This window comes from Lipomyces doorenjongii (genome assembly GCF_038497915.1).
Source record: "Lipomyces doorenjongii strain NRRL Y-27504 unplaced genomic scaffold V1508scaffold_15, whole genome shotgun sequence".
NCBI lineage: Eukaryota > Fungi > Ascomycota > Lipomycetes > Lipomycetales > Lipomycetaceae > Lipomyces > Lipomyces doorenjongii.
Genome location: NW_027118082.1, coordinates 159,098 through 176,098, shown reverse-complemented (window position 1 = coordinate 176,098; position 17,001 = coordinate 159,098). Strand labels below are relative to the sequence as shown.

Genomic DNA, 17,001 nt, shown 5'->3' with positions numbered 1-17,001 from the left:
CGACAAGTTTGATAAACGATTTCAGGGAGTTGCTGACAACCTCTACCTCTAATTCCGCGTCTGAAGGTAAGCTGGCCAAAACAAAGGGTCGTAGATTGTCCAAATTTGGCTAATGCCAAACTTAGATATTTGCGTGCGGCGCTCTAAACGGAATAATTCGATTGAGAGTTTGAGACTATTCACGAAGGGGGTTGGTCCTCCACAATTTTTGAAATTATAGTATTGCAAGGTTCCAACTTTTTACGCGACTACTTGATCTAGCGTTGAATGGATGGACCATAATATTGATTTAGCGGTATTGAAAGTGTAGGAATGCACAACTTACAGTGGTTCTGACCGAGTTTTAGATGAAGAGAATATCTTGGAATCGAATCAAGATTCCTGTTAAGGTTGGCATATTCTCCTTGTACCTGAACTTGGTACCAATATAAATACCTATGAGTATTAGACACATGTAATCGCTAACTGGTTTTAGGAGATATGTCTCGATGTCGTTCTTCCAAGTGGTCAGTCCTTTAGGTATGTTTTAAGGATGGTTAGCCCTTCGCTGTTCGATAAATAAAATATTGATCACTTGACGGCTGTAGATGGAAAAAGGACGGACAGGAATGGTGCGTACCTCTGTATATAGCAGCTGCTAGATCTGGCTAGTGCGCTGGTTAATGTAAGTGGTTAACTCGGCCGCATTCATAGTCGATTGGATCTATTATTGATACCGCCCTAGTAATCAAATTTTAGGGTCTCCGTCTTAAAGGAACTTATAATTATACTCCGCCAGGAAGACGATTATATATTATATCGCACTGTTACTTCACAGACAAAAGCAGAGCTCACTGCTCCAATGGACATTGAAAACGTTATCAATGACTACTTTAACACATCTATCAAGCTATCTAAGCTTTATCGTGAATTTGGCGCCCGTGACAAGTATTTCCAAGCGATCGCACCTCTGTTTGGTGGAATTCGTATATTAAGGCAAGATCCATGGGAGACATTGTGCAGTTTTATCTGCAGCTCGAACAATAGCATCAAAAGAATCACGCAGATGGTATCCACCAGATTTCCAACCATATATTCATCGCCTTACTAATATCGCTTATGCAGATAGAGAACATATGTCTGACGTTTGGCACGTATGTAGCAACGTACAATGGTGTCGCGTTCTACACGTTCCCGAGACCTGCAGACCTGTGCACAAGCAGTGCGGTTGTGCAAAGGCTGCGCGAACTTGGTTTTGGATATCGCGCCGCGTATGTGTATAAGACAGCTTTACAAGTGCATGAGTGGGAGTCGTTAGGTCATGAACTTTCAGAATTGAGAGGAAGCTCGTACCAGGAAGTGCGAGAATTTCTCTTGGGGTTCCCAGGAGTCGGTCCTAAAGTTGCTGACTGCGTGGTGAGTCGTATTAGAGACAAACCTTGATCGTAACGGCTGATGCATACAGTGCTTAATGGCTTTTGATTGCCATAGTTCGGTGCCAATAGACACACATATGTGGAACATTGTTCAAAAACGCTATGCTAAGGGAGCCAAAATTCGTCCTTCGAAGTCGAAAGCGCTGTCGAAAGCAACGTATGACGACATCAGCTCGCATCTACGCGGATTATGGGGCGACTACGCTGGCTGGGCCCAATCTGTATGTCTTCTGCTCGTTCGAATATCGTCCGTATAGCTGATTAGCTCTCTCAATAGGTATTATTTATATCCGAATTACGGAAAACGCCTTAGATTACAATTTGATACAAAGGGAAGGGTTATTATCTGATTCTCAAGTGAAATTCGTGTACAAATATTACGTATTTACGTCCATCTATCTAGAGATCCCATACCGACCTCTAGATAAATCATTGCATAATTGCCGTACATATAATACTGCTAGAAAATGCCGCACCACCCATACAATTTACGTAAGCCCTCAATATCACATTACGTCTTCTGTCAGAAGCATTCTAACTCCGAGCTTCTTAAGAAGCAAACGGATTTAACGTTCTCACTGTTAAACACGGCAAGCTTTTACCGATTTCTGCTCTAAGCAAGACTGGTACGTGTTGTAATTCCCGTATTTCCTGTATGAACTGTGTGCCATCCACTCTCGTGACAACATCCCCCAAGTATGCATCTAAAGGATTAGCCGTTGCGGCATCGCCCAATGAATTAATCTTAGTCATCGACGCTGTTCTTTGCGGCTTGTCGGAGTTCACAGATGGCGACCGCTTCGTCGGCGATGGAGGCAAGCTCTTGGATTGGGTAGCAGATAAAATATCTTGAATCGATTCATCATCGACGTCAAAGAGTGAAGACTCGTCCTCCACCGACAATGACGAAATCTCGACCATTTTTTGGCGAATATCTTCGTGGTCCTGCGCCGCAGCCGATGTAACGCTGGAAGCGCGATATCGAGAGCCACTGTAATCCGGCCGTTCTTTCTCGTCATCGGGAACAAATGTCGCCGAATCAACTCCTTTCTCCCAGTATAGTTCCAATAATCTCGCAGCGTTGTCGAACTCTGCTTTCTCGAGCGGTAGCTGGTCGCAGTGCACACGTTTCTCAATACCAAATTCAGGAATAAGAACATCAAACGCTGATTCGTATACATTAATCACAATGGCATCTCGAACTAACTGGCCCGTCGACGATGCCAGATTAGTGATGACTTCGCACAAGAACAAATGAATTGACTGCTCTTGTGCACGCTTCGCTGCATCCTTTCGATCGTTGCAATGATCGGCCAGCTTCGTTAGAGCCTCGACATCCAACGTGTATTCGCCTGAAACTATGTCAACGCTATTCAACACACTAAATGTCACGCAATAACGCTTACGGTTATTTAAAACTGCATCCAGCTGTCTATGAACTAGTATATCCGCATATCGTCGGCCCGGAGACGTAAACGTGGTATAACACGGAAGGTTGAGCAGGTAATGCAGCTGGTCGCTCTTCTCAGCTACTTTGCCTGCGACGTAATATTTTGCACGTGAGAACGCTTTCAGTAATAAAGTCTCCAATCCTTTTAAAGTATCTGCATCACCAATCTGAAAGAGGCTACTCTGCAGTTTGGAACTGGAGGAACCATCAAAATCGAAGCCCAGGATTCTCATCTTTTCCAAGAAAGCATTCAAGCGATGGAGATTTGGAGGTAGGTGCCTCCGCAAGAAAGCACGTTCACCAAGTTTCTGGGATAATATGCTGGCAACAATTGAGTTGACCTTAATCATAATCTCGTCAATCACGGGTGACGATGCTCGACGTTCAAATAAATTGGTCTCCACAGGCACGTTTTCGTCTTCCAACTGATTCAGTAGATGTAGATGAGGAAGATCGACGGTTGCGGAATTCAAACGGCGTCTTCGAAATCCAAGCGCCACATTCTTGGAGACTTTATTTAGTACCGAAACCTATAACTTAAATATGCTACTGCTTACCTTTAAGATTTGAACACTGTCAGTCTTACCCCCATTAAGTTCGGGATGAAGCACCATGCTTAATATTTCACCACTAGTCAGCCTAGACTTGGGGCTTATTAAACTTTTGCCGATCCAAAGATTGGAAATATCAAACGACTTGAGATTCACGTCGAGTACAACACTAAATGTGCAACGCTGTTTGTTAGAATCTAGAGAAATATAATTCTCAAAAAGTCCTTCAGGCAGCATCGGCACCGTCTTCTTTGCCATAAACACCGATGTCCCACGAGCCTTTGCTTCACGATCAATCGGTGTGTTTGGCTTAATGTAATGGGAGACATCAGAAATATGTACGCCGACCTGCACTGTCGAACTATCAAGTCTCTTCACATGAACGGCTTGATCAGATTCCCTAGCACTGTTCAAGAGGAGAGCATATACATCTTCATTCTCAAATGATCTCCGGCCTATCGTATCGTCGGTGATTCTCGACAATCCAGAAAGACTATTGAGCACCGAATCTGAGAAAGAATCATTCATAAAGCTGTTATCGCGCAAAATAGCATTGATTTCGACATTATGATCTCCCACAGTTCCAAGTGACTCGATAAGCATGCCGAACGGATGCAGTGAAGTAATCGGCCAGCGCTTGATTGATGCGACAAACAATGTATTGGCATACTTCTCGTGATTCTCCACGAAATCTCGCGGGGCTTGCTCTGTGGGAATAGCAATCAGAGGTACCCGCTTATCCGTCGGTTTGAACCAAACAATTTTTGGCTTGTCGATTCTATGCGATTCATGTCCATCCGATCGTTCCCGTCTGTCTGACTCTTGCTTTTCCTTTGCGGCTTGCGATGACGGTCTCAACAGGCCCAAAGTTCTGCATCTAGTTAGCAAGTCTCAACGAGCAATTGTAAGATTCCAGCATACCCGCTGTACACCTGTCCTGGCGTCCTTTCTATAACGGCAACAACATGTCCAGCATATAAAGGTTTGCTATCGTCGCTAATCTCATCCTCCTCGACTAGCAGTAGCCCCTGCCCTTCAACCTCCACATCATCGTTCTTCTTCTGAATAGGTCTGGTTCGTAGACTTCCCCGCCGCTGCAATCCTGGTGGTCCGTCTTCGCCGTCTTTTCTCTTTTTCTTCTCTTCTTTCTCTCGTTTGGAACCCCAGACCTCATCAACCGTGAGCAGTTCAACTGCAACGATATCGCCTTCAAGTGCTCTATTTCTGTCCTTCGACCCGCAAATATAAATGTCGGCGTCCAAAAGTCCATACGTTGACACATAAGCATCGGACCTGTTTTTCTTGTTAACTCGTAGCACGCCAGTGACGAGACGTCCTTCAGCCAATAGAGCTGGAATAGACGCTTGTGTGAGGTATGGCAGAAACAGTGATTTTCGCTGCTGTGATTGCAGCTGTGCAATCTGCTGCTGCTGCATTGGGAACGAAAGTTGTGAAGGCTGAGAGAATTCTTGAGCAGGCAAGACGAGAGGCATTTGGGGAACAGCTTGATTCGGCGAAATGCGATTTTGCGGACTACTTGAATGAATATTGGAAGCGTGCTGCTGTGATTGGGATGCGTGGGCGCTATTGAACTGCTGTTGGGAGAATAAAGGAATGATTCCAGGCCCAAATGTGTTAGAGCCAAAATGTGAAGATGGGTTGCTCATTGAGCTGGATAAGGATGATCGCGAACGGTGACCAGGGAAGAACTGCTGTGATCCAGAACTCGCAGTTTCCAACTGTGACGTGTTCTGAGCCGGTGGGAACTGCATGCTATTTCGCCGCCAGTCTCCATCAAAATTTCGTGATCCTGATCGAGAATGGGTGGGATTCGACACGTTCCGTCGTTCGTGAGATAGTGAGCTTTCATTATAATTCTGCGGAAAGCTGAAACCTGATTGCGACGGCTGAGGAGATCTCGAGTGATCTTCTGGAAAATCAGACGAAGTTCCGTGGCTGCGGGAGTAATTATGTCTGGACGTCTGGCTTCCTGAATTTCCATCATTTACGGGTTTTGGAGGCGGGAACTGGAAGAAGGATGAGCTTTGCATAGAGCCCGCGCCATTCTGCGCGGACCCCCCCTGCTTGTGTTGCTGGGCTAGCTGTGCAGCTCGCTTGGCTTCCGGAAGCGCTAGGGAGTGCCGTCGAGTATGGCCCTGACTTCCACTGTTGCGATTAGGATTCCGATTGAGCCCGCTAGCGTTCACATTCTCATAAACGGACCCCGAATTGGACGTCGGAACTTGTGGAGGTCCCATAACCTGAAATCCGGGGACAGACGATTGGGTTCGCCGATGACCCCCGGTTCCAGCTGTTCCGGACATGGGGAACGGTGCGTATGTCGAAGAAGGCGATGACACGAAGTTCTGAACAGAGGCCATGACGGGAGAACTTGGTATGTTCTGCGAAGAAAGAAGACCTGCCTGCGCGAATTGCTGCTGCTGGGCCAGAATTTGCTGTTGCTGAACTTGTAGGAGATCCATCTGCTGCTGTAAAGCCAGTTGCTCAACTATAAACTATTAACTAAAGACGATTCAGCCGATTGCAACTATAACATACTCATAAGAGGAGTGAGCTCTGAAGGAGATCGCCTATGAGCGATGTGAAGGCCCCGGGAGCCGCGACCCTGCTGATTCTGCATGTTGATCTGACTAGGCGGATTCTTAAATCGATCTGTTGGTAGGTTAACAGTACAATCCAATTAAAAGCAGTCGCCTAAGTTCTTCAAACGGATGACTTTACGACTTGACACTTACGCTTGCTAGCAAATAAGTGCTGACACTGCCAAGATTTGAAGCAAGATGGATTGCAGGCAAATTGAGTCTAGTGGAAATCAACCCAACCAATCAAACGGAAATCTAAATTAATCCAAACACGAAAATATCAGAAGTCGGCTAAATTTCAGATAAAACGAGGTCATGAAGTTTGGAGCCCATAACTTTGCGCTTGTAGCTAATAGACTGGTGGTTTCATCGATGTAATTTGCTGTGTGTAAGTCGGCGTGTGACGAAAGCACAACCTTGCGGTCTCGTGGCTCAAGTGGAGAGCGTGTCCAAGGGTCTTGTACTAATCGCCCATTCCGGCTTGGTTGTTAACGTAACGACGCATGACGCCCAGCGCCACATAATAGCGACACATTGTGTTTCATCACATATACTCCTATGTAGACTCCATATGACTATTACTCAATCCACCACCTTAATATATAAAATTGCAGTGCCTGATAAGAACGAGGATAGCAGCGCTGTTTAAAAATCACACTAATATTATACCATTCTTAAAAATCCAGTCCATATCCATAAATCCCTCCTTAGCCCTTCGTAGTAGTAGGACCGACACCGAAGGCATATCACATCCGTAATCATACATTCCGGTATCATAAAAGCAATGAATAAAGTCTTTAGAGAACATCACTATTTTATCGTAAAAGCAATAAATAAAAGTTTTAGAGGACATCACGATTTTAACAACTCTCCTGGAATTTTTCGGCCGACTTTAAGTACTGGTATGCCACGCTTCAAGCGCTTTGTCCTCGGGTCCTAAATTGCAGTGACCATTAGTATCTAGTGTCAATGAAGCCCTCAACAAAATGGGATCATACGATAACACCTTCTCTAAAACCGAGTATATAGTCTCTAAGTACTGGTACAGCATTTTTAGGTTCAAGTCCAAACGGACCAGGCTTATCGTCTTCCTCACTGAAAGTGACCATCTTGCCAAATTTGCCTCCTCGGTGAACATGCAGTGCCTTTAGATTCGAGCCGTCAAATAGCAGTCGGGGCCTCATCTTCCGGCCTGGACGGAGGTGCGCTTTGGACATTACTGACTCGTTTCTAGAGCTGCTGTCACCATTCGCAGATTCTACAGGAAATGGCGACCGTGATGTGAACTGCATTGAGCGCCTGAACATGATAGGATCAGCGGGGGAATTCAATATATGATCAATTTCGCAAGGTTGTTCCACAATTTCATCTGAGGAATTAGAAATCTCTTGTTGCTCTCCATTGGTGAGCTTCGATGCCCGCGATCTCGTGATCATCTGATGAACAACTTCCATGTCGCCCTTTCCATCCACTTCGTCATGCACGATAGTATCAATGTCTTTCTGATCCAGCCTGCCGTGATATGTATCAGAAACCGAGCACACACTCTCTGTTGTAGCTGGAGGACTGTTAACAGCAGCAGATGAATCTATGGACAATGAGAGACCGGCAGAATCGATTCCACCACTGTTAAGACATGCCTCAGCTCGTCTAATCTCCTCTCTCTGCGCCTCGAGTTGCTGAGACAGCTCACTGATAAATTTCTGTTGAGCATCTAATTTCTGTTTGAGTGTGTCACAGTCCAAACGCAAATTGTCGCGATCCATACGCGTGATTTCATATTCGGCATGCATCTTGGCGCTCTATATAATCATAAGATTAGGTCTGAACAATTCAAACGGTATGCTACAGTAGCTTACCTGCTCCTTTATTGCTTCAATCTCTTCCTTCATCTCCGCCTTCTCGGCTTGGTCCTCACAAAAGTATACTTCCCATTGTTTCTTTTTGACCACCAATTCCTCTTTACCTTTCGCATACTCAACGAGCACACTCGCACTGATCCCACAGTTCGAACATGAATCATCCATTGTAGTATGACCATGCGGTGGAGACATATCCGATTGTTTAGCAGCCGCTTCATTACCATTCAAACTAGACAATTCCTTTCCATTAATAATATTTTGCCTAAAACTAGCCGAGATCGAGCTATCCGATATCGTAATTACGGAAGGCGACCTTGATTCCCTTTCGTTTCGTTCGATCGACTCTGAGCGTTTCGGCTTCTGCAAACCCGACAAGGAGAGATTGCTGCCTGGTGACCGTCTCTGCTGGAGTGACTCAGAAGACTTTAGCCTACTCAAAACCGGATGAATCGACTTCGTTGAGTTAGCCGAGGATGTTGAAGATGTCACACATGGCGTCTTTGGCGTATTCGACTCAGAAGAAGAAGCCGATGATGAGAGAACTGAAAGTATTGGCGGTTGGTGCATTTGAGCTCCTGAAGCCGTGGAGACAATCGTTTCATTTCCTATTGCAGATTCAGTACGAGATGTAGACGGTGCAGACATTCTGGAGTCAGTACTTCGAGTGTGTGACTCTGGATATGATACGCGTTGCACACCGTATATTGGGCCGCTGGTTGCTCTGGAATATAACGTCGACGCCCGCACACCATTGCTTGTCGCTGCAGTAGCTAAACTTGCAACGCCGTCAGCACTACATCTTCGGTGCTCAGTATTAGATCTTGAATCGGAACTGGGTAAACTGATCGCCGGCTGATGGTCGCTTAAATTTCTATTGTCTCGCGACGAAGCTCCAGATATTTTCAAAGGGTTAGAATCTTCAGCACAATATGCTGATTTTGGAGTGTAGCCAGGCGCCAAAAAAATTGGCTCAGCTGAACTAACGGATTCAGAAACCGCTTCGTATCCCGGCCGTCGATCTGATTGCTCCGGAAGAAGAAGAGACTGCCCCTGATATCCATATAGCAAACTGTGACTCGGCCAGCTCCTACTTGTCGAGGATGGAGAGGATTGGTAATAACGCGAAAAGGAAGACGGTGACTTGCTGTCATCGCCGTATTTTCTCGAAGTCGCTGCTTTAGTTGCGTGCTCGACAGATGGTGACGTTGCTGGAGACAACACTACTGAAGGTTGGGGAGAATTTCGGGCTGACGCCTCATCTAGATCTGGAAGTGGGAGATTTATGTTACTCCAACTTTGTATGACGGGCGGCGGTCCGCTGTAAGGCTTGTCTGGAGCAACGCGACCGCGATTTGTACTGACTGTGGGTTCAGGTACAGGTAAGATAAAGCGCCTGTCTGTAGGTTCGATATTGAACTGAGGAGCTGATCCAGGGTAAGTCTTCTGGCTTGGCCCCGTTATGGTTTCCGGTGGGACATTAACTTTGTATCGAGACAGCGCGTCAATGCGCATGCTATCGGGTGTGTATGGCGTTGTTGTTTTTGATGAGTTATTAGATGTTCCGTTGGAAATGCCAGGGCCAGAGAGTTGAGAACTTGTGGATGTCACCGGTGCCGGTGATCGAGACGGGACCGGTGAAGAGGCCGACGTTGCAGGCGCATATACAGATGCCCTGCTCCAGGATGGTAAGGTCCGGTACCCGTCTTGACCGAACGATGGCAAAAGGCCAGAAGCAAAATTTCGTGATGGCTGTATCCGAAGATTTAGCAAATCATCGGATAGACCAATACATCAGTATTACCTTACTAAACTTTTCAGGCGCTATTTGTGTGGCCTGGCTGCTTCCGGAGGCCTGAGTGCTGTTACTGTTCTGTGACGAGCATTGAGGGTCCGGCATATAATTACCCAACGACTGTATCCATTTTCTTCGCTTGGCTTCGCCATAGAGTTCGTTGTCCGAGCTGCGTGTGTCCATACCAATTGACTTGGGCAGCTGAGACGACGACATTCCAAGTGCAGAGGGCAGTAAAGGCGAGCTAGCAGATAAATGTGACTTAAATTGCCTACTGCCGTCAGTATCCAACTTCGGTCGCTTTGTTGACGTGGCAGAAAACGGTGCTGATGACGACGTCTGGGGAATTGTGTCTGGAGCGGTCACAGTCTTACGCTTAAGGCTGAACAGATCGAACATCGTGGCAGCAGGAGCGTCAGGAATCGTGACAGCTATATCGGGAGACTCCCACCTTGACACTGCGCCAGGACTTGGTGGTGCCCGAGGCGGCGTGCAAGGCAGCGAAGAGCTCTGGTCCTGTTGCTGACTGCGCAATCGTTGGCACTTGCGACAGATGCAATTGTAAAGAGGCTTTTCGGAGCCGTCGGCACCGTCGTCACTGGGACGACTGACGGTTGTAGAGTTACGGCTCCTGGCTGTGGTGGGAAAAACAGACGAACAGGAGTCGGAGGGAAAGACGTCGTTTCCATCCTCCCCAACGGGCGAGATTAACGAAGAAGCGGATAAACAGGTAGCCGTACTGGAAGACGCAACACGGCGAGTGGACTCGTCGCCAGTACTACTTCGCGAACGGGATGGAAGACACTGCTACCGTGAAGACAAGACAACAACCTTCGGAAAGGCGTAGAGGGGTGGTCGGGACGTGCACCGGACCGTGCCAAGGAGGTTCCCAACTAATGGCAACCAATTCTGTCGAAATGAGTCGGATTACTTGTCTGTGCCGGAGATTGAAAACTTATAGAGAGTGGGACGCGGTTTTGGAGATGTTTTGCCGACGCGGCTGTTTATGTCGAGCACGCAATGGATTGGGGCTTGGCAAGCCCGGCATGGCGCAGCTCGACTCGTCGTGTCGAGAGCGAATTTGAGTCGAGTTGTTTAAGACTCGCAGTCGAAATCTGGCGGCCTACAATTGGAATTTAATAGCATTTATACAGATGTACCTTCGACTGTCTGATTACACTTCTCTAGCTCTTCCACCATGTTTATTCAACTACTGTGAATTCCGATTACCTTATCGATGAGGCGAGGTTAGAGTCCAGTATGTACAATACGGCAAGGCAACGATGAGTTCTCGCTTCCGACCGTGAGTGCAATAAATAAAATGGAATACGAATACTGTACCGTCGACTCATCTAACGTAAAACTAAAGCACGTGGACTGTTGTGCGTAGAAGTTCTTAAAATAGAGTAGATATAAGGTAGTTGTTATCGTAATATTACTGGTAAGTTTCTAAGAATTTAGTCTTGCACAACTCGGCTCCTCATCCGAAAATATTTAACGTAGCAGATGACGGCCGAGGGATAGGCGAGCAATTTGGAGATACACGCCTGTCAAACTCAAGACAACATTCAATCGGACTCGGACTCGCGGCTCGACCGACGCAGAATTCATCGGAGATCATCTGCACACCCTAACTCAATTTACCTTTTCGCACAAATAATTGCATAGACTTGTTGATATTGATGAGAATACTAAACAAACGGAAACAAGAATTAACAATGAAAGCTCGCGCACTTGCTGCTAGTTGATATCCATACTGCTGACAGTTCTCTATATTGTTGCTTATTCTGACACCTGTATGACTGCAACTGTCCTGCTTGCTGGCGCCAACCTCGGCATCATATTATATTCATCTTCCATCTCCTCGATCGTACCAGCTTAAAGGTGCTTATTACCTGCCGCAAGCAATCTCAGGTCGACCGGATCTGCCAGAGGTATAGGCTCTTTCTTCCGTATCCGCGGAACTGTGATCCCTGACATCTCAGTCTTCGGAGACTTTCGACAACCTAGTCGCCGATACTTTCATCCATTTCGCTTCGCCATTACATTACAATTTTGAAGACCGTCACGGACATCATGCAGTCAGGAATGTTTTGCGACACTCTATTCTCAAGCCTGCTCACGATTTTGGAGCACTCGTTAAGCGGGTCATCATCGCATCGTCTTTCCTACTATGCGTGATCACTACGGTGGACCTGCTGCAACCCTCTACCTCCCGGGTCTATGCATATGAAGACAAGAATCCGACCCTGGAGTCGGACTGCTTCCAGAAAAGTTTGGGCATGCAATGAATTATTGCGCAGCAAATACCTGGGCTGGGCATGTGGCCCGCAAGTTCATGGCTGAGACAAGGCCGAGGTTTAATACTGTCATGCTCTGCACGCCGTTAATTATCGGACGCGATGATTTGGCCAGTCTGATCAGAACGAGTGGTATATTGTCACCACTTCAGATAATAATAATTCTTCGCGAGACAAACTTCGTTCGCACGCCTGATTCAAGACTGGAACTCCCCAGAGATGATAGAGATTAGCATCAGCAAGTCAACGGCACTCCGCAACTTTCATAGGTGTTGATTTAGAGAGTCATCGATACTGCGAAGGACCTTGTATTTCAGCATTATTTCCAACCGTTTGCGTGTTTTGAGTTCAAAATCGAGAAATAAATTGCAGTATAGACCAAACAATAGAAAATTATGGAATACTTTATTACAACTATTCTGCCAATTTGTGAATCGGGCCTGTTTGTTGTGACAGATCAGGCATGGCAGTCGGCTATAGGCGGTAATCGAGGTGCGGCGCCGCCGCTCCCCCCCCCCCCCCGATCCTGTCATGGGACAACAACAGCTTTGTGTGTTGTAGCTAAACTACCCCAGATCATGGAGCTTCCTCTAAAGTAGATGGGCTTCGGAATACCACACTGTTTACCTTTGAGCGCCGACTATTTTTTGCGCCATATAAGATTCTTGGGAGTTCGCGCTTTTTCTCTTATTAATAACGCTAGATTTTACGTCCAAGTTCATATAGCGGAGTGGAGTAATGTCAGATTGCTCCCTCTCTACCAACTCGTCTGGACGTAGCCCAATATGTTCCACAGGTACCACATCTGCCTCTCGGCACCAGCTGAGGGATCTGCACCTGCAGGACGCCAGAAATGGGTCTCGAGCTGACGAAATACACAAGCCAAGAGATGAGACTGTACAATTTGGGTGTGCACGTTGCGGGAGGCCATTGGACAGTGATGATTCAAATCTCTGTTACAAATGTATGTCCCAAATTAGTAACTTCGTAATACAAAATATTTCTAATGACTCATTACTAGGTCGGGAAGGTCGCTAATCGGATGATATTCAACTCTAAACTATAATATGCTATCGAATAGAGGAGTTCCCAAGGTGTACATATTTACCGGAAAAAAGTGACAGTATTTGCAGCACTCGTGGGAGTTGTATTATACTTAATATCCGAATAGGGCAATGTAAATATGCGACAGCACCAAATCGTTGGTAAGGTTGTCAGTTATGAAAATCGTGTATATATTACTATAATACATCCAAAAACCCCAACTTTTCGAATCCCTGTGCAAATACACCTCCAGTTGCCAACCCTTAGCTCGTCCACAACTTCGCCGTGCCGTCTGCACCAACACTGAAAAGCCATGCTTCTTTCGGATGCCATGCAACTTTCAGTACGCCAAGCGACTGAACGACGGTATGGCCCTTCAACACTTTCAGCGGCACCAAGAGCGGATTCCTAAGCAAATCGTCATAAACAGTTCCGTGAAAGACATTGATGTATCCGTCGTCACTAGCCGAGCAGAACAACGGCAAACGAGTGTGGAATCGAACGTCTCGCACGGCTCGGGTGTGATATCGAAGAGTGCGATAAGGCTTGGTGCTGAGATCCAAGTCATGCCATGTAACGCGCTTGTCATAGGAGCCAGTGATAACGTTGTCACCCTGTGGGTGAATATCAAATGAGCTGAGCCATCTCGCACCAGGTTGTAGTGCCTTGGTAAGTGATTGTGTTGATAGATCGTAGATACGCACATATCGCTGAGTCTACTTCCATTAACTATGCGAAGGATCACAAGTACTATCAACGAAACACTTACAGCAACGTAGAGCATCGGCTTGAATGGATGGAACTGGGCTCGTTGAATGATGCCTTTGGACTTTCGGAATGGAGACTGCGTGTTGTGCTTCGAAACCTGATGAACCAAAACTGCCATATTTGCTCCTTCGGGCGAGACACCGGTAAAGTAGTCGCCTCTCCTGTGCCATGCGATCTGTTTGACGGTCTTGCGGCACACAATTACGACGTCGACACCTTGTGACGCCAATTTCGTGGATGGCTTGATCCACTTGCACTGTTGCTCCTTGTTGATATGCTCAACTGGCGCAGGCTGAGCTGCATACCCCCATCCAGCGGCAAGAAGCTCCTGGCCTGCCACCTCAGTTTCATCGTCAAATATCGGAGGAAGACATAAAAATATCTTCTCTCCCCTAATTTGACATTAGTAAATTGATACGTGTGTGGGCAGTAATCGTGTAACTTACGCTGAGACTGCGAGAATGCCAGAATCCTTCACTGGATTCCACTCGACAGACTGAACCGCTTCATCATCGTCACCCACAGTCGCTTTCCAAATCTCACGACCAGTGAGCACTTCCCAGATCCTGACAGTTCCATCATCCCCTCCGGTGGCGAGCCACAAGCCGGAAGAATCGATACTAACCGCACGCACGCGGCCTTTATGACCCCTATATGTGACTGAGCATTTAATAGGGAACGGTCGAAGGTCCTGTGGTGACGGTAGCTTAGGCAACAAGGAGTCAGGGTCAATGTTAAGCTTGTTCTTACGGACACGTGGTGCTAGGTACAAATCGAGAGAACGCTCGAAGCGCTCGCGAACAAAGTCCTCGTAACGGGGAACTGTACGAAGAGACGAGTATTTTCGCGGCAGGTAGTCCCTTTCCCGGTCCATTGCGTCCGTTTCGTTCCATGCATTAATTTCTTCCTCAGATGGCAGATACTCTTCAGGTGGATTGTAGCTCTCATCGTTCGTCGGCTTGGCCAACTTGGGAGCCGGAATATGCATAACATGAGGCTGCTGTTCTTGCAAATCATCAGCCCATAGATCGTAGACCATCTGCTCGGGTCTAACCTTCGGCTTGTTAGGTACTATCCGTCCCTCTCTGATAGCTTTGACTATCTTCATTATCCGTTTTGCTTCATGTCTAGATGGCACAAATCGCCGTTTGGGCTCAGGCGCGGCAGACAATGCCATGATCTCCGTTTTAGATGAAAACCATTCGATCGTATTTTCATAAGGATTGACGTCACCAGCATTCTCACCCAACTGGATCTTCTTAACAAGCTCGAGTTCGTCCTTTGTCAGTTTCAAGTCTGCACCGGATTCTTTGTCGATTAAGCCCGTCCATCCTTCAGGCACCTCAATACTGTCCAGTAAACTATCGAGTGCAGAGCCAGTGGCAGGACGCATGATCCGTTTTCCGTTAATATCGTAGCCAATATGTGGATATTCGTCGTAAGCTGATAGTGGCACGTTGCCGATAGTATTCATGTCCTCGAGATCACTGTCGTCACTGGAGTAATGCGGATCAATTTCGTGATAAATCGGCCGTGGCCCGCCGTCAGCGCCGGCAGTGTAATATGCAATTCTACTATCGTCTTGATCTGAGGAAATTGAGGACAGGCTTTCCGCCTCGCTTGCTGCGCTATATTTGCTGAGATATTCGTCTTCCTCGTCATCATCGCTGACAGAGTTTTTTATGACTTCTGCCTCATCTTCATGCTCCTCATTTTCGTCATCTTCTCCAAAATGTAGGGCTTCCTCGTTAGCATCAGCATCATCTTCTTCACCGTCGCCTTCAGACGCATCATCACTTGCTTCGTCCTCGGACTCGGAATCTGAAATCGCGCCGTCGAGCAGTCCTTCAAACTTCTCGCTGACATCATCCTCGTCGTCATATTCGTCCAAATCACTCTCATATTCTAGCTCGTCGTCCTCGGCCTCCTCAGCTTCATCATCAATATATCCCTCCTCGTCTCCATCCTCGTTATCTTCATCCTCATCCTCAATCAGAAGTCGTGGAGCCCGTGCTGGCACGTTCTCTAGTTTACTACCTTGCTGGTTCCCGGTAATCTGCACAGAAGTTTGCGGTTTCGCAGCCGGCTTCTTCGCTCCTGCTAATTTCCGTTTAGCCATGTATTTGTTCGCGCGTATAAAATAGGTGTCGATCAACTGCGTTATCTAGCACCTAAGTTCAACAGCTTCGAGACAGAAAATCTTTTTGCTTGGGACTTTTACCTTAAAATATTCAGGGGGTTGAGGCCGACAGAGACGTGACAATTTTTGCGGGAGTTGGAAACAAAATAGTTTGTGTTTGGTACCCTGTCCCCAATGCGATGTGCTGACGCCGCTGATTGATGTTTCGCGTTGCCATTTGTTCGTGATTTGAAGGAAAATTGTCTGACTATTTGGGCTACGGCTTTCGCGGTGCACGATTTTACAGGTATCTTGTTGTGTACGACTTAGCTATTTGTAGGTTCATCTCTTCCTTACTAACTTGTGGCAGCCGGTGATCATTCTACGTCCGAACAACAACACTCGTTAACTGGGAATATTCTCGAAATGGCAACAATAGACGAACCGGACAAATTGGAAATATTTGCGATGGCCATTGCACAGCTACCGCTGGAAACTTTGCATAACGAGCGAGCACGGATTGAGAACTCGATTGACCATTTGCAACGATCGAACCGCGAAATTGAGCAATACATTGCGGAGACGGAAGACGACAAGGAGAAGAATGAAATGCACGAGGTAATCATAGAAAATGATGATGTAATTATTGGACAGAAGTTGCGCATCGAGATGATCAAGTCAGAAATTAGCCGACGGTCGGGATAGAAGGTCATATAGCTCTTGGAGAATAAGACATGAACTGCTCGACCTCCTAGGCTAGACTACGCGCTTCTACAGAGCTTCTAGAGCAAATGCAAGTGGCCGCCTATGCTGTGCTAGGCGACGATCATTCGAAAGACGTCATCAGCATGATTCTCAATATTTTGGTCATCATGCATTGTACTATGGACTTGATAGATTATACAAGTGCTTATTGGCTTTGTGTTTCCGGAAGTACAAGAGCTATTACGGATTATTACCGGCGACGACGTTGCGGTCGTGGGACGTTACGTACTCCACTCTTTTATACTCTTGTATGTGCATTGACAGGGCAGCCTTCGCGAGAATATCCATCACTTGTCTTGCCAATAGAAATGGTATATATAATGTCGTCTAGC

The 17,001-nt window shown here is 46.7% G+C and overlaps 5 protein-coding genes across 5 annotated transcripts; 2 read left to right on the top strand and 3 right to left on the bottom strand.

Annotated features, from left to right (window-relative positions):
* Window positions 1-187: 187 nt before the first annotated feature.
* V1508DRAFT_368378 (DNA glycosylase) lies at window positions 188-1,862 on the top strand. The gene is made up of 8 exons (XM_066937407.1): window positions 188-295; window positions 348-389; window positions 476-519; window positions 588-611; window positions 739-1,048; window positions 1,105-1,395; window positions 1,445-1,636; window positions 1,693-1,862. Exons 1-8 carry the CDS (start codon window positions 272-274, stop codon window positions 1,726-1,728), a joined length of 963 nt encoding a protein of 320 aa, XP_066796801.1. The 5' UTR covers window positions 188-271; the 3' UTR covers window positions 1,729-1,862.
* V1508DRAFT_414569 (uncharacterized protein) lies at window positions 1,583-6,429 on the bottom strand. Its single transcript, XM_066939946.1, has 5 exons — window positions 5,976-6,429; window positions 4,338-5,925; window positions 3,423-4,287; window positions 2,822-3,368; window positions 1,583-2,767 (listed from the first exon to the last, which is right to left on the bottom strand). Exons 1-5 carry the CDS (start codon window positions 6,055-6,057, stop codon window positions 1,965-1,967), a joined length of 3,885 nt encoding a protein of 1,294 aa, XP_066796800.1. The 5' UTR covers window positions 6,058-6,429; the 3' UTR covers window positions 1,583-1,964.
* An 832-nt stretch (window positions 6,430-7,261) lies between these two features.
* Window positions 7,262-9,825, bottom strand: V1508DRAFT_403470 (uncharacterized protein; the record flags this gene model as incomplete). Its single annotated transcript, XM_066938555.1, has 4 exons — window positions 7,262-7,318; window positions 7,381-7,821; window positions 7,879-9,630; window positions 9,748-9,825. The coding sequence occupies 4 exons, from the start codon at window positions 9,823-9,825 to the stop codon at window positions 7,262-7,264; spliced, it is 2,328 nt and encodes a 775-aa protein (XP_066796799.1).
* Window positions 9,826-13,191: 3,366 nt separating this feature from the next.
* Window positions 13,192-15,998, bottom strand: V1508DRAFT_460970 (NUC169 domain-containing protein). The gene is made up of 3 exons (XM_066942788.1): window positions 14,232-15,998; window positions 13,787-14,177; window positions 13,192-13,733 (listed from the first exon to the last, which is right to left on the bottom strand). The coding sequence occupies exons 1-3, from the start codon at window positions 15,902-15,904 to the stop codon at window positions 13,281-13,283; spliced, it is 2,517 nt and encodes an 838-aa protein (XP_066796798.1). The 5' UTR covers window positions 15,905-15,998; the 3' UTR covers window positions 13,192-13,280.
* A 332-nt stretch (window positions 15,999-16,330) lies between these two features.
* V1508DRAFT_396548 (uncharacterized protein) lies at window positions 16,331-16,609 on the top strand (the record flags this gene model as incomplete). The annotated part of the gene is made up of 1 exon (XM_066938108.1): window positions 16,331-16,609. The coding sequence occupies one exon, from the start codon at window positions 16,331-16,333 to the stop codon at window positions 16,607-16,609; it is 279 nt and encodes a 92-aa protein (XP_066796797.1).
* Between the last annotated feature and the right edge of the window lie 392 nt (window positions 16,610-17,001).

Excerpts from the sequence above, each read along its gene's own strand:
- V1508DRAFT_368378 (XM_066937407.1), top strand. The coding sequence starts at position 272 with ATGGACCATAATATTGATTTAGCG. Across the intron at positions 390-475 it reads GAATCAAGATTCCTGTTAAG|GAGATATGTCTCGATGTCGT; the intron begins GTTGGCATATTC and ends AACTGGTTTTAG. Across the intron at positions 520-587 it reads CCAAGTGGTCAGTCCTTTAG|ATGGAAAAAGGACGGACAGG; the intron begins GTATGTTTTAAG and ends TGACGGCTGTAG.
- V1508DRAFT_414569 (XM_066939946.1), bottom strand. The coding sequence starts at position 6,057 with ATGCAGAATCAGCAGGGTCGCGGCTCCCGGGGCCTTCACATCGCTCAT. Across the intron at positions 5,926-5,975 it reads AGAGCTCACTCCTCTTATGA|TTGAGCAACTGGCTTTACAG; the intron begins GTATGTTATAGT and ends AATAGTTTATAG. Across the intron at positions 2,768-2,821 it reads GGATGCAGTTTTAAATAACC|GCGAATACACGTTGGATGTC; the intron begins GTAAGCGTTATT and ends ACATAGTTTCAG.
- V1508DRAFT_460970 (XM_066942788.1), bottom strand. The coding sequence starts at position 15,904 with ATGGCTAAACGGAAATTAGCAGGAGCGAAGAAGCCGGCTGCGAAACCG. Across the intron at positions 14,178-14,231 it reads GGCATTCTCGCAGTCTCAGC|GGGAGAGAAGATATTTTTAT; the intron begins GTAAGTTACACG and ends ATGTCAAATTAG. Across the intron at positions 13,734-13,786 it reads AGCCGATGCTCTACGTTGCT|ACTCAGCGATATGTGCGTAT; the intron begins GTAAGTGTTTCG and ends TAATGGAAGTAG.